We start from the raw sequence: 16,728 nt of genomic DNA, 5'->3' as shown, positions 1-16,728 counted from the left end.
ATCACGGAACACTGCATCAAAAACTAATGATGTACTGTATGGTGACTAAGATAACATAATAATGATAAAAAAGAAATAATGACAAATGCTCTTTTTTTCCTGTTCTTGTCTTTAGTAATAAGGTGCATTTTATTTTTGAAACATTTAAATATAAATATGTATGCAGGACACAAGGTACCAAATTATATCTTAAATTTATATTACTATACATCTGAGTACAGGCTAATTTAGAGCTAATAATTCAGTAGCTAAGGTAAAAATAGAAATACCAAGACACCAAACAAAAAACAACTGAGTCAAAAGGAATGAAGACAATGTCTTTTACTTAAACAAAAGACACTCTTTTTTTTTTTTTTTTTGGAGAGAGCTGCTGCCCATGAAATGTAGGAATTTATTAAGCAGTAATATCTTTTCATCCTACAGATTTTTAAAAAAGATTTTATTTATTTATTTATTTGACAGACAGAGATCACAAGTAGGCAGAGAGGCAGGCGGGGGTGGGGGGGCAGGTTCCCTGCTGAACAGAGAACCCGATGCAGGACTTGAACCCAGGACCCAGGATCATGACCTGAGCCGAAGGCAGAGGATTAACTCACTAAGCCTTCCAGGCACCCCTCAGCCTACAGAATTTTTATAATAAATTTTAACTTATTAGAGATGAAGATCTGTTTCTGTAGATGCAAAATATATATGCTAACATTCCTTTTATCAACATTTTCTTTCTCTTGTTTTCTGATCCTTACTGTAAGTGCAGAGTTACTCAGACTTGTTCTTTTCCCTCACTGCTAACCAGAGGGATTCTAACAGCTCCTCAGTGCTGCCTGGGAGAAAGATCTCAGCAAGGTAGAAAGGAAGAAAAAGTCCTTCTTTTCAGTTAGATACAGAAAAACAGATACTATTTTGCGTTATAAAGCTGTCTTCACAGATGAAATTTTTAATAAAGGAGAAATAATCTGTATTATTTATGTCGAGTGAAAGGGTCTGCAATTCTCATGGTTGTTTTTTTGTTGTTGTTGTTGTTGCCCTGGCCATGATATTGACATTCTACATTCTAGAATGTTCTAAAAAAAAAACAAAACCAAAAACCCTGGTGGGTTTCTGTGTTACATCAACAGTGATCTTCAGCATGTCTCAGTTCCCTACACGGAAGAGATAAGAAGCAGAACCCACTGCCTCACTGGATTTCTTAGTTAAATGAAAAGTTTAAGAGTTCTGTGTCTCATTGTGTGAAGTTCTCTACCTTACAAAATAGGAGTAGAAATATAATACAGTATAATATAATACAACATAATGCAAATAACAGAAGTAATAATATTTCTCTAACATACAGGTTCTTTTTTGAGATCAGTTAGCCTATACATGCGAGTAGAATCGCAGATGAGAATGTGCACTGTTAGTATAATCACAAGGAGATTATGCTCAGAAAAGAAGGCGAGGAAGCCTGCTGAGAGGTTGTCGGTCAAGCTTCCCCAAAGTCCCAGTTCTCCCGGGGTGTCAATATTTGCTCTGTGGACACCCTCCTCTCCACCTCATTCTGGAAAAGCGTGGAAACACTGAAGTGTGACTATTGCCTACTGTTCTTCACTTGGTCCTACCAGGAACTGTGTGCTCTGCTCCCTAAAAGACAAACCTCTCTTTTCAACAAAGCTCCTGTGAGCAAACTTGGTCCAAGAACAGGCTGCCTTGCTATGAACCACTGCTATTAATAGGCAGCCTGGCTTACAGAGCCCAGCTCTGCGTCTGTGACTTGGAATGGCTCTTACCACAACTAGTCAATTCTGCTCCCCCAGGAAGCAGTAAAGTAATTCAGAATCCCCTCTCCTCCAATTTGAAATAGCTTTGTGATGGGCAAAAGTGTAATGTCTTCCCTCTTCCCCAAACAGCCTTGGGCTGGTGGTGGGTTCAGACCACTAGATATTCAGAACAACCAAGAGCAGCAGATAGCTTCATCGATCGGACGTGGTGGGCCCACTGCCTGGGGCTATATGACTTCTAAAAGGCCCCCCAAATGTCCTATTTTCTTTTAAAATTAGAATAAAAGGATGACTACAATCTAGTCTGCTTTCCACTTTTTTTATACCAACACAGTCATAAAATATTATTAGATGTGTGTATGTTTATACATATATATGGAGAAAGGGGTCCTTGAAGACAAAAGTGCCTAAGGGCCCAAGGATGTCAAGAAGTAGCTCAAGCCAGGGTCTGAAACATCAGAGGTCATATGTAACTGCTGTGTGATGCTCTTTTAGAAGGCGGCAGAATGACTACACACAGCCACCAACTTCTGCCATAGCATTTATTTTAAACACACGCACATGATTACACTTGACCTGGAAAAATCCAGTTACTGCTGATGTGTATTACTGCGGAACCAATCTTAAAGATGCCAAAATGGTACAATAGGCCTTTCCCCTTTGTAATCATAGATATGCAGGCAGGTCCACCAGGATGAGGAAGGAAGAAACAGATTGGGGCTCATTTCCGATACAGAGTGCTAGGGATACTAAAATGATATATTTTGCCATTTTGCCCAACTGTCACATTGGAAAATGTGAATTTGAAAGTTTTTCCTATTAGGATTTTTGTACTAAAAACTACAGAGTAAGTGAGGACCCACAGCTGAATCCCCAGTTTCCTGGCTATGGTCTTAATGAACTTCCCCCATAGCAATGAGACTTGCAAGAATGTTCTCTTCTCAGTAGTCCAGAGGTAGCTTTGGACATGCTCTCCCCTGACCCAAAAGGCTAGTCATCATGTGGGTTTGGAGTCAGACTGATAATGTGCCCAAATCTTGACTTCATCATGTTGTGGGTGGGTGATGCTAGAAAGTGATCCTTTCTCGTTTTGTGGAACAATGATGGAGTTGTGGGGAGAATAAGGCTGGTGGCTTGTTGTGAGTGCTCAACGAACTGTCCATTCTACGAATGCACCGATTCTCTGTTTCATCACTTTTTGATTGTTCCACAAACATTAGCTCCTTCCCGGATTTTTCCCAAGGACTTACCTGCCAGGGGTGTAGGTGTGGATAGTGGGGCTGCAGGCTCTGCTGTGACTATGGTTGCAAATAATCCATCACCTGTGGGTGGGGACAAACAGAAGCATCTCTAGTAATCGGGACATCCCCGAATCTCAACTTTAGAAAGACCAAAGTTCCAACACCAACCCAGCTTGAAGGTCACATTCAAACATGAATGTCATTTCCTGGCTCTGCTCCTATGCAGGCAAGGAGTCCTCCCAAGGCTGTGATCAGCACTCCGCATGGTGTCAGGTCTGGGAAGGGGACAGCCCAGTGTTTGGCCCATGGTGCCCTCCCTCTATTCCCTATAGAAGAAATGCCAGCCGACCTGCTGGAGTCGTTGTCACAGGAAGTGTAGCAGGCTCTGTGGTGGGCACGGCTGCTGTCAGTACATCACCTGTGCGTGTAAAACAAAGAGACACCCTGTCATTGCTAGAAAACACCAGAAAGTGAATTTCTGACAAGCGCAAAGAGAAGGCTAGGCACAAATCTGTCCTACTAGGATTTTCAGTCATCATTCCCACCTCCTTTCTGGCCACATTCATCCAACACTGGATCTCAGACTCACTGCGGGATGAAAATGCTCATACTTGGACGGTGGGCCATTTTGCGAAGTGCCCACAGAACCAATTATGGATTTTTCCCTCTTTTCCTTTGAGGAGCAATCCAGATGTGTTCTACCACAGGGACACGCAATCAATTAATGGCTGAATGGCTGAATTCCATTTATTTGTGGGGTCTTTCTCTGGGCTCTGAGTAACCTAAGCCATATGAGTCTTCAATAGGACATTAAGGCAGCCCTGTTTTCATCTTATTAACTCATAAAAATGGTAATAGAGTACTGTATTGTTTCCTTTTTAAAGCAGCTTTACCGAGGTATCCTTGATATCCAGAGAGCTGCACATGTTCAATGTGTATGGCTTGTTGGGTTGGAATATATGAAAACACTTTGATGCTATCACCACAGTCATGGTAACAGACACATCCAGCACCTCCCAGAATTTCTCTGTGTTTTTCCCCTCCTTTTTTTTTTTTTTTTTCGTGTGAACACTTAACATGATGTGTATCCTTTTAACAAATTTTGAAGTGCACAATACAGTATTGTGTACAACTACAGGCACTATGTTGTATGGAAGATCTCTAGCACTTACTCATCTAGTATAACTGAAACTTCTTCCCCAGTAAACTCCCTGTTTCCCCCTCCCTCAACCCCTGACAATCCCATTCTGTTCTCTGCTTCTGTGAGTTTGACTATTTTATTTTATTTTATTTTTTTAAAGATTTTATTTATTTATTTGACAGACGGAGACCACAAGTTGGCAGAGAGGCAGGCAGAGAGAGAGAGAGAGAGAGAGAGAGGAGGAGAGCCTGCTTCTCCAAGCAGAGAGCCTGATGCGGGGCTCGATCCCAGGACCCCAGGACCATGACCTGAGCTGAAGGCAGAGGCTTAACCCACTGAGCCACCCAGGTGCCCCGAGTTTGACTATTTTAGATGCTTCATATAAGTGAAATCACGCAGTATTTATTCTTCTGTGACTACTTTATTTCACTTAGTGTTATGTCCTTCAGGTTCATCTATGTTGTTACAAATGGCAGAATTTCCTTCTTTTTTAAGGCTGAATAATATTTCTTTGTATGTGAATACCACATGTTCTTTATCCAGTTATCTGTTGGTGGACGTGTGGGTTTTTTTATATCTTGACTATTGTGAGTGCTACCATGAACATGGTAGTACAGTAAGAATGATTTCAATTCTTTAGATATATTACCCAGAAGTTGGATTGCTAGATCATATGGTAGTTCTATTTTTAATTTTTTGAGGAATCTTTGAAATGCTTTCCATAGCAGCTGAACAATTTTACATTTCTACTAACAGTGTATAGGGCTCCAATTTCTCCACAAGATCACCAATACTTGTTATCTCTCTTTTCTAAAAATAGTAGCCATCCTGGGGTGCCTGGGTGGCTCAGTTGGTTAAGTGTCTGACTCTTGATTTCAGCTCAGGTTGTGATCTCAGGTTGCAGATCTGCTTGAGATTCTCTCTTCCCCTCCCTCTGTCCCTCACCCCCATGTGCGTCGCATGTGTGCAGTCTCTCTCTCTCAAAGAAATAAAACTAAAAAAATTTAGTAGCCATTCTAACAGGTGTGAGGTGATATCTTATTGTAGTTTTGATTTGCACTTTCCTAACAATTAATGATGCTGAGAATCTTTTCATATACCTATTGGACACTTTTATGTCCTCTTTGGAGAAATGTCTGTTCAAGTCTTTTGCCCATTTAAAAAAATCTGGTTATTTGATTTTTTAAATATAAGTTTTAGGAGCTTCATATAGACTTTGGAAATTAACCCCTTAGCAGATATATGGTTTGCAAATATTTTCTCCCATTCCATAGGTTGCCTTTTAATTCTGTTGATTGTTACTTCTGCCGTGCAGAAGCTTTTCAGGTTGATACAATCCCATTTACTTATTTTTGTTTTTGTTACCTGTGTTTTGGGTGTCATATCCAAGAAGTTATTGCTACGACCAGTGTGAAAAAGACTTCCCTGTTTTCTTCTAGGAATTTAATATTTTCAAGCATTATGTTTAATTCTTTAACCTATTTTGAGTTAATTTTTGTGTATGCTGTAAGGTAGGGGTCAAATCTCATTTTTTTGCCTATAGATATTCAGTTTTCCCAATATCATCTGTCAAAGAGACCATCCTTTTCCCACTGGGTGTTCTTGGTATCCTTGTCAAAGATCAGTTGAGTATATATGTGTGGGTTTATTTCTCTATTCTCTTCCATGGGTCTACATGCCTATTTTTGTACCAGTACCATAGTGTAGGTTTATAATACACTTTGAAATCAGGAAACGTGATGCCTTCAGCTTTGATCTTTCTCAAGACCACTTTGGCTATTCTGGGTCTTTGTAGTTTCATATGAATTTTAAGTTTTTTTTTCATATTTCTATAAAAATTGCCGTTGGGATTTTTGTGGAAATAGCGTTGAGTCTCTGTGGTAGTATAGACATTTAAAAAATTATTTATTTATTTGACAGAGAGAGAGAGAGCATAAGCAGGTGGAGTAGCAGGCAGAGGGAGAAGGAGAAGCACTCTCTGTGCTGAGTAAGGAGGCTGACACAGGGCTCAATCCCAGGACCCTGGGATCATGACCTGAGCTGAAGGCAGCTGCTTAACCAACTGAGCCACCCAGGCGCCCCTAGTATGGACATTTTAACAACAGTAAGTCTTCCAATCCATGAATATGGGTTGTCTTTACATTTATTTGTATTTCTTTTAATTTCTTTCACCAATGTTTTGCAGTTTTTAGTGTACAGTTCTTTCACCACTTTGGTTAAGTTTATTCCTAAGCATTTTATTCCTTTTTTAAAAGATTTTATTTATTCATTTGACAGAGAGAGATCACAAGTAGGCAGAGCAGCAGGCAGAGAGAGGAGGAAGTAGGCTCCCCACTGAGCAGAGAGCCTGATGTGGGGCTTGATCCCAGGACCCTGAGATCATGACCTGAGCTGAAGGCATCCCAGCATTGGGCTACCCAGGAGCCCCAGCATTTTATTCTTATTGATGTTATTGCAATGGGATTGTCTTCTTAATTTCTACACTTATTGTTAGTGTAGAAAAGCACAATTGATTTTTGTATGTTGATTCTGTATCTTGTAACTGCTGATTTCTTTTAGTTCTAACATTTTTTTTTCCTCTGTGGAGTGTTTAGAGTTTTCTACAAATTGGATCATGTCATCTGGAAACAGAATTTTACTTTTTCCTTTCCCATTTTATTTCTTCTATTTATTTTTCTCATCTAATTGCTCTGGCTAGGATTTTCAGTACTATATGGAATTGAAGTGGCAAGAGTGAACATCCTTGTCTTTTCTTCTGATCTTTAAGGAAAGGCTTTAAAATTTTCACCATTGTGCATGATATTGACTATGGTCTTGTCATTATAATACCCTTTATTATGTTGAGGTACTTTCTTTTTACACTTAGTTTGTTAAGCATTTTTATCATGAAAGGGTGGTAAATTTTGTCAAATGCTTTTCCTGCCTCCTGTGATTTCTTTTTTTTAAATTATTTAATTGTTTTTTAAAATGGTAATTCCAGTATAGTTAACATATAGTGATATATTGGTTTCAAGTGTACGATATTGTGATTCAACAATTCTATATGTTACTCAGTGCTTATCACAATGAGTGTATTCTTAATCCCCTTCATTGATTGCAGCCATTTTAAAAATCTTTAATTATGTTAATGTGGCATATCACTCTTATTGATTTGTATATGTTGAATCATCCTTACATCTCAGGGAAAAAATCCCACTTGATCACAATGTATGACCCTTTAATTGTGCTGTTGTATGGTTTTCTTTCCTTTTTTTTAAATTTTTTTTAAAAGATTTTATTTATTTATTTGACAGAGAGAGATCACAAGTAGATGGAGAGGCAGGTAGAGAGAGAGAGAGAGAGGGAAGCAGGCTCCCTGCTGAGCAGAGAGCCCGATGCGGGGCTCGATCCCAGGACCCTGAGATCATGACCTGAGCCGAAGGCAGCAGCTTAACCCACTGAGCCACCCAGGCGCCCTATGGTTTTCTTTTTAAAAAGATCTCGAGCAATTAGAGCAAAATATTAGAATTTGATAAAGCTCAGTAGTGGGTACCAAGGAGTTCATGATGCTGTCCTTAACATTTGTCAGTGAGTTTGATATTTTTCATAATATTCTTTTATATATAAAAACAATTGACTAGTCACTTCATTATTGTGATCTGTTTAAATAATTTGTAACTAGACTATCTAGACATTGTTAAGCCACCAAACTTGTTATTTAAAATGGTCTGGAATAGAAAAGGGAAAATACATATAACTTATTTTTTTTTAGTTGGACTTCTGGTTCATTGTCCATAGGATAATGTAGAATCAGTCTTAATATGTCAAAAACACCAGAAGCTTTACTCCTAATGGTGAAGCAACTGGGACTCAGTTCCAATCAGAGTAAAGAAGGGGACTCGTGAGTGTCTGGCTGATGTCAGTGAGAATTTCACCAGCAACAATTTTATGATGACATCCATGTATCGTGTACTTAAGGAAACAGGCTTCACTGCTCTCCCACAGAGAGAGGAACTATTCATTTTTATATGCTGTGTCTTCTTCTAACCACTTATTTGTTCCTGTATTTTCCAGATTGTTGAAATTAAAAGGATGCTATACAATGATCACACAAATATCTACTGATATGTGAATCTTTAAGCAGTTTTAAATATATGTCTTGATCACCATAAATAACACTTGGTAGAAACTAACTCAAACTTAACTGAATTAATTTTAATAGACTGAGCCTCTGAACCCTTTGGGGACAACTCAACATTCTCAACAATGCAGGCGTCGTTTTAGCAACGTCAGGAATTATTTAAGAGGTCTAGGTGATGAAGTGAGAAACCTGATTCCCCTTCTGCTCTGGGCCCCTCTGTGTGGTGTGGTACCATGTAGAGTGGCTGATAACAATTCCACCCTGGAGTGACTCAACCACGTGGGCTACTGAGCTGCACCACCCCAGGAATTACCATTCACAAATAACATGTGATGACCTCCATGGGGACAAAATTCCACAGTGCATTCTATGAGCGTGGTGCCCCTGAAGTTGTTCAGTGTGAAGACCCTCCTAACACGCCTCAAGAAAGGGACATTCTAGGGAGGAAAGTCTTGAAGCAAAAGAACCAAGCAAAGAATGGACTTACCTGACAATGTGTATGAAGAGGTGGCACTTTCAGGCTCTGTGGTTGGAGTGGGGCCTGGTGAATCATCACCACCTAATTGCCAGAAGAAAAAACACATGCTAAGGTCTATGGTGCCATTTATAACATAAATGTCATTAAAATAATCATGGAGAAATATGTGAGGGGAGAGACAAAGAAGTGATGTCATGGTAACAACAAAACAAAACAAAACAAAAAACAGCTCTTTACCTGTGCAGACAACACCAGCGTCCTCCAGGTGCCCGCAGTTGAGCCCGGCCTCACCCCTGTGCATGCACTGCCCCAGGTGGCTCTCAGCGCCTGCACACTGCACGTTGTCCAGCAGGATCTTCCCGGAGCCTGCCCCAAAATGGGCCCCTGTGGGGGCCGCCATGGCCCGGCCACACTGCAGCTGGCGGCATACCACTGTGGCCTCGGCCAGGTCCCAGAGGTCATCACACACGGTTCCCCACGTGCCCTGGATGAGAACCTCCACCCGGCCTGAGCACCTGCCTGTGCTGTTCACCAGCCTCACAGCCATCCAGGCCCCTGGGGAGGCACAAGGAGGCGGAACAGTGGTGTACTGGCTTTCCCATCTGGAAGGTTCCCTTTATCCTTTGTGGTCATATCCCCGCTTTTAAATATGCAAGATCACACAGTTCTCACGTATCCAGAGAGTCACAGCCAGAACAGTCTTCAATTTCACATCCTTACATGAGTCTTTACTAAATCCTCCTATCAAAATATGAAACTCTATCTTTAAAAAAAAAAAAGATTATTTATTTATTTATTTATTTGAGAGAGAGAATGAAAAAGAGAGAGAGAGCATGAGAGGACAGAAGTCAGCGGGAGAAGCAGACTCCCTGCAGAGCAGGGACTCGATTCTGGGACTCCAGGATCATGACCTGAACCCAAGGCAGTCACTTAACAACTGAGCCACCCAGGTGCCCCTTCAAAATACAAACTCTCTTTAAGAAATTTTCAGAATTCCTAAGGTCTCCTGATCATTTTAGCTATATGTTATTCCTCTGCCATTAATAAGGGTAGAAAATATGAGATGTTAATGTATTGACAAAATAGGAAACTAGACTATCCTTATGTAGGTCATTGCTAGGTAGTCCCCCTTTTTGGTCAGACTATATTAGTCTTAGAGCAAATTGGTGCCTTTGTCTCATAATCTTTCTTTATGGGTTTACTATGTACAGGAAACTAAGACAGGAACTAACATTTGTTGTTGGTCTGTGAAGTGCCAGAGTCTTAGAAAGCCACTAACTTAAACATTTCTTTCTTAATCTTTTCAACCCCATGTGGTGGGCGTGGTTTTCCGTTTTACAGATGAGGAAGTTATGGCAACAGAAAAGGTGAAAAATGATGAAGAAAATTGCTCTAAATGTTATGACTTATAAGTGGGCCATCTCCCACTTTAACTCTGACTGTGGTTTCTCTCCAGCTTGGAGAAATGCCTCTCTCTATGATTTCCATCATCCTTAAATTCTCAGGAACTACTTCCCATACCTGCGGGTGGAGGTGTGAAGTCTTCAGGGGCTATGATCAGTGAGGTCTCTGAGACGCTTTCAACTAGGAGGAAGCACAAAGCTAGGTCACTATCAGTCAGTCAAGAAGGAAGAAAAAAGGCAGCACACTGCTGGAAGGATCCATTATAAGAGCCTTCTGGAACTTTGTGTTTTCTTTTGGTTCCTCTAAGTAAGTCACCATCATCACCATCAAATAAGATTGTTTAGCTTTTTGGACATGCATTAGATATTCATGGTAAACTTATCTTTGACTCCTTGGCCCAGTAGAAATAAATTCTTAAGAAATAAGATAAACTTAAGAACATCATAGTTAAGGAGACCTAAAGGCAATAAAATCAGCTTTGCAAATTAATAATGCTGCGAGCTAGCATTCGTAACAAATACTTATTCAATACAAAGAAACTGAGACACAGTACCTGTGTTCAAAAGGCTTATATCTCACTCAGAAGCTAGGATATGTATACAAGGAACATAATATAAGGTGGATTGTGAGGGATGTTAACAGAAAAGACAGAAATATACAGGAAATGTCCTCTTGTGGAGACCAGGAGAAGCTGCCTTGAGAAATGTGTGGAAGGGGAGGGTGTAGACCTCTTTCAGGCAGCACAGGTATTAGAGGATAGTGACCTTGAATTCAGACATTCAGGGACATGAAGGAATAGGTACTTCTTTAAAGATTTTATTTTTAAGTAATCTCTACATCCAACATGGGGCTCAAACTCAAGATCAAGAGCCACCTGCCCCCATGGACTGAGTCAGCCAGGTGCCCCGCATTTTAATTTGATTAGAATAATGTGGTAGCATATGTATGCATCCCAGATACTAGGATTTTTACATTTTCCTTACTGATATTATGCAGAAAACTTCCTAAGAGATGATACACAAGGAAAAGGAATTTGGGTCACGTATATTTCATGACCATGACCTGATACGACTTCCAGCGGGCATTTATAGGATTACCTGTATATTAAAGGCTCCTAGACATCCTGTAGTAAAGAAACCTGTTTAATTTTTTTAATGCAATGTTTCCCAAATTCATCAGACCATTGAGCCTATGTGGAGTGTGTGTGTGTGTGTGTGTACAATTCATCTCAACATGTTGATCTGGTAGTTCTGGGAGCATATTCTCAGAAACATCTTTATTTAACTGCCTAAAGGATTCTGGTAGGGACTGGAGACTACCAGCAATGTTTGCTATTAAACTTCTTTTTTTTTTGAATCTGTAATTTTATTTTTATTTTTTAATTTTTATTTTCTTCTTCTTTCTAGAAACACAAAATAACTTGGAAACTTGAATAAATTATAAGATAAAAGATTTCAGTATAAACTCAAAAAAGCTGCAGTTTTAAATACCTATTGGTGTTTGCTCTTCCTCGGAGGTAATGGGTGTCATTTTCATTTCAGCAGCTACAATAAAAAGAAAACACGATTAGTGATGAACAGCCCCTCATAGATGCACAACTGAAGCTGAGGAGAGGGGAAGTTATCCGGCACGCCAAACCAATTTCTAGTATCTCTTGGTGAAATATAAAAGCCAGTTCTAAAGGGCTTAGTGAATTTCCAGTCCAAAGACAGGAGTGTTCTACTCTGGAACCTGATTCTTACTCTGCCACATATTACAAATGAACATCTGTTTTCTGATCTGTAAAACTGGGAATCAAATCTGATAATGGATAGGAAAGAATTTTATAAACTAAGAAATGAATAAATTCAAAAATTACCATAGTATCTCCGATGATAAATACTTCCTTGTTTTGGGAAAAGAACTAATTCCATAACCACAAAGATAAATATCAAAATAGAAAGTTTTAAAAATATGTCTTACAATAACATCCAAAACCATGAAATTATTATGGATAAGTCTGATAACTATGAGCAAAATTTGTACATGGAAAAATAAATATTGAGATAAATGAAAGACCTCAATAAATGAAGAGATATGCCTTATTGATGATCAGAAACTCAGTATTATTAAGATGTCAATTTTCTCTGAATTTACATATAGACTCAGTACAATCCAAACTAAAAATTCCAGCAGATATTTTTTGTAGAGATCGACAAGTTGACTCTAAAATTTTATATGAAAGGCCAAAAACCTAGGTTAACCAAAACAGTTTTTAAAAAAGAAGAAAAAAGAGTAAAGTTGAAGCATCCACACTACCTGATTTCTTGACTTATTCTAAAGCTGCAGGAATTGAGACAGTGTGATATGTGCATGAGAATTGTCACATAAGTCAGAGAACAAGAGGGAGTTTAGAAATAGGCCCAAGTATTAATTATTATTTTATTTTTGACAAAAGTGCCAAATTATTTTAGTGGAATTAGGAGAGTCTTTTAGACAAATGGTATTGAAATGATTAAAGATGTATATGGAAAAAGTCCTTGGAACCAAATTAAAAAATCAACAAAAATGGATCATAGAGCTAAATGTAAAATCGACAACTATGAAACCTCTAGAAGAAAACAGGAAAAAACTCTTTCAGACTTCTGGTCAAGGGAAGATTTCTTAGATGAGACACAAAAGCCTATTTGGCTAAAGAAAAAAAAAATCTTGGGAAATCAGAATTCATTAAAACTTAAAAAATTCTGTCTTTCAAAAAACACTTTTAAGAAAATGAAAAGGCAGGTTATAGACTGAGAGAAAATATTTGCCAAACACACATCTGAGAAAATACTTGTATCTAGTATTTTAAAATGTATAATATTTGATATATAAAGACCTATCTTACAACATGATAAGATATCTCAATTAAAAAAATATAAAAGATTTAGGGGCACCTGAGTGGTTCAGTGGGTTAAAGCCTCTGCCTTCGGCTCAGGTCATGATCTCAGGGTCCTGGGATCAAGAATCACATTGGACTTTCTGCTCAGCAGGGAGCCTGCTTCCCCCTCTCTCTGCCTGCCTTTCTGCCTATTTGTGATCTTTGTCTGTCCAATAAATAAATGAATAAATAAATAAATAAATAAAATCTTTAAAAAATTAAAAGATTTAAACACACACTTCACTAAAGAAGAGATGCAAATAAACACATTAAAATGTACTTAGTATCACTAGTCATAGGGGGAAGCAAATTAAAACCCCAAAGAGATATCATTCTCATTATAGGAGAGAGACTATAATGACCAAAAAAAAAGTAGAAAATCCAAGTGTTGACAAGTATGTGGAGCAATTGTAAATCTCATATATTTTAGGTGGGAATGCAAAATGGTATAGCCACCTTGGAAAACGGTTTGTAATTTGTATATGAAGGTTTTAATCATCTTAATTAATAATAGTCAAGAATTAAAAATAAATTCAATATCCATCAAGTGGCAAATAGATACACATATTTGGCTCATCTGTAAAGTAGAATACTACTCAGCAATAAAAAAGAATGGGTGTCTAATACATGGAGCTACATGGGTGATTCTCTAAAGTATTATGATAAGAAGCCCAATACAAAATGTTACATATTATCTGACTAACTTAGATAATATTCTGGAAAAGTCAAACCTATGGGGGCAGAAATAATATTGGTGGTTGCCAGGATTTAGGTGTTAAGTGAGGGAATTGACGACAAAGAGGCATGAGGAAACTCCTTATGGTAATAGAAATATTTTATATCTTGGTGGTGATGGTTACACAACTTTAACCTTTTATCAAAATTCTTTAAACTACATAGTGATTTTTGCTGTAAATAAATTAGATCTCAATAAGTCTGACTTTTATTTTTTTAAAAGATTTTGTTTATCTATTAGAGAGACAGAGAATGAGCAAGGAGAGGGAGAGGGAGAAGCAGACTCCCCACTGAGCAGGGAGCCCTACATGGGACTAGATCCCAGGACCCTGATATAATGACTTGAGCTGAAGGCAGTCACTTAACTGGCTGAGCCACTCAGGTGTCCTCTGACTTTTACTTTTGGAAGGTAACTTTGACTGCATGTAAACAATGGACTATAATGTTGGGAGCAAGCGGGCAGGGAAGCCAGTTAAAAGAAGTCTGTGTTCATCCAGGGAGAAAGAGGTGATGAGGATTTGGATTAGGACAGTAGCAATCAGATGAAGAAGAGGCCATGAATGCAACCTCAGACTCCTAGCTATAAATAGAAAATGAATCATCCACAGAGACCTGATTTCTTACATATTCATGGATATCCAGATATTTGCAAATATCTTAATAGTTTACTCATACTCTTGTTTGGATGCTTAGCTTTGTATACACATAACAGTTAAACAGCACGAAAACTAAAAACAACCAGAGATGTGATGCATAAATACAAAGTTTGACTTACCAGATGGAATAGCTTTTGCTGATGGTAGTGGTGGTATTGGTAATGAGGATGTGGATAATGGCACTGAGGATGGTGACATCGATAATGGTGATGACGACAATGATGATGGCAATGACGATGATGATGTCAATGGTGATGATGACGGCGCCAGCAATAATGGTGATGAGGACAGCAATGATGGCAATGGCAAAGGTGATGATGGTGACGATGACAACGGTGATGACGATGGTGGTGACAACGGTGATGACGATGGTGGTGATGATGATGACGATGGTGCTGATGGTGGTGATGACAATGGTGGTGATGACGATGGTGGTGATGATGACGACGATGGTGCTGATGGTGGTGATGACGATGGTGGTGATGACGATGGTGCTGATGATGACGACGATGGTGCTGATGGTGGTGATGATGATGGTGGTGATGACGATGGTGGTGATGATGACGACGATGGTGCTGATGGTGGTGATGACGATAATGGTGATGACGATGGTGATGATGACGACGACGATAGTGAGAATGATGATAATGATGATGAAGATGATGGTAATTCTGCTTCTATTTATTAGGATAAGAAAGATTCCTTCTTTCTTGCAAGACAGTGGTTCTCCAACTGTGGTCCCCAGACCAGCCGCATAGGCATCCTGGACTTGTTGGAATTGTAAATTCTTACACCCCACCCTAGACCCACTGCATCAGGAACTCTGGAGTTGTGGCCCAGCAACCTGCGTTTTCATAGGCCCTCTGGGTAATTATGATACACAATAAAATAAAACAAAACACCAACTGCTTTAGGATGAAAATAGAAAAAAGATTGCAGTGGCTCAGGGTTCTTCCTAATGGCAGAGGAACTCTAAAGGCACATAAGGATAAATTTTTAACTGATGTTGTTTCTTTCTTCACCTGTTGGAAGGGACAAGGTCCCACAGACTCCAGAAGGATTATTTTCTGATCTAATTACTCTGGAAACCTGGTAATTTCACTCTAACTTAGAAAGATTCCTACACCTGAGTGATGGGGTGGTTAGCTGGTTCCTTTGCTGATACTGCTCTTCACTATTGAGCTCTCCACCAAGTCGCACCTAAATTGTGCCTGAGATCTACCATCAAACATTTGCCCAGAAGAAGGGTCATTCAGGTCAGGATTAGCAGGTTTCCTCAGAGAGAACCTGAGCACATCAGAGCAAGGTCAGCACCCTGCCTGTATTCTGAGTTCCCCGTGTTATGGTGGGTTGAACTATAGACTGGGAAAACCTTTTAGGTTTCAAGCTATATGGACCAATCAAAGCAACTTCTGTAAACTGCTCACAGCTTGATTTAATGGGGTCATTTTCATTCCACTTCCATCGCACATATAAATATTAGCTTTCCAGAACTAGAACTAAGAATGGGATATAAAAATGGCTGGAGTCAGCCTTACCTGGAGGGGAGGAGGTTGTCATCAGAGAACCTGTTAGTGTAAAGAGAGGAAGCCATTACCATTGCTGGATGGGACCACAGGCTCATTGCTCAGTTTCTGTAATAACCCATTCTTTCAGAGTCATTCAGACCACACAAAGACCTCTCACCTGAGCAGATGGCTCCAACATCCTCCTCCTGACTGCACTTGTGAGTGAACCAGGCATTGTGGACGCACAAGGCCAGGTGGCTCTCCTCACCATTGCAGTGCACATTGTCCAGGAGAATCTTTCCAGAGCGTGGACCAAAATGGGCGCCCAAGGGGGCAGACACCGCCTGGCCACACCCAAGCTGCCTGCACACGACATGCGCCTCCTTCAGATCCCAGCCATCACTGCACATGGACCCCCAGGTGCCCTGGTAGAAAACTTCCACCCGTCCAGAGCATCTCCCGGGGCCATTTACCAGCCTCAGTGTGGGCCAGTCTCCTGTGGAAATGAAAACTAAGGTAAGTTTTTGAAACTTCCCTCTTGAACTCACCCCATCTGCCTTGCTTACAGATTAAGGAGAACCCTGTGATTACTCCACAAATATAAGAGCATTCTAGGAGAATATTGCTTAGTGGTTACTCCACTGTGCAATGTGCTTTTTACCAGTCACTGAACAAAGCAGATTAGATAAAATAAATAATATTTTAAAAAAAATAATAAAAATACATATTCCATTCCATTCCACATATGTGGAATATGTATTTATCAAGCACTGGTGTTTTAGGACTTGACAT

The 16,728-nt window shown here is 39.5% G+C and overlaps 1 protein-coding gene across 1 annotated transcript in view; it reads right to left on the bottom strand.

Moving 5' to 3' along the window:
- Positions 1 to 16,728, bottom strand: part of LOC111145040 (deleted in malignant brain tumors 1) — a 197,318-nt gene that overhangs the window by 69,552 nt on the left and 111,038 nt on the right. The window contains 3 exon segments of the mRNA XM_022499653.1: positions 8,972 to 9,289; positions 10,256 to 10,318; positions 16,115 to 16,432. Of these exon segments, the coding sequence (XP_022355361.1) occupies positions 8,972 to 9,289; positions 10,256 to 10,318; positions 16,115 to 16,432 (699 nt within the window).

Source organism: Enhydra lutris, unplaced genomic scaffold (assembly GCF_002288905.1).
Source record: "Enhydra lutris kenyoni isolate GAN:26980312 unplaced genomic scaffold, ASM228890v2 scaffoldscaffold12, whole genome shotgun sequence".
NCBI lineage: Eukaryota > Metazoa > Chordata > Mammalia > Carnivora > Mustelidae > Enhydra > Enhydra lutris.
The sequence above is the reverse complement of the archived record's forward strand: the minus strand, read 5'-3'. Positions and strand labels throughout refer to the sequence as shown.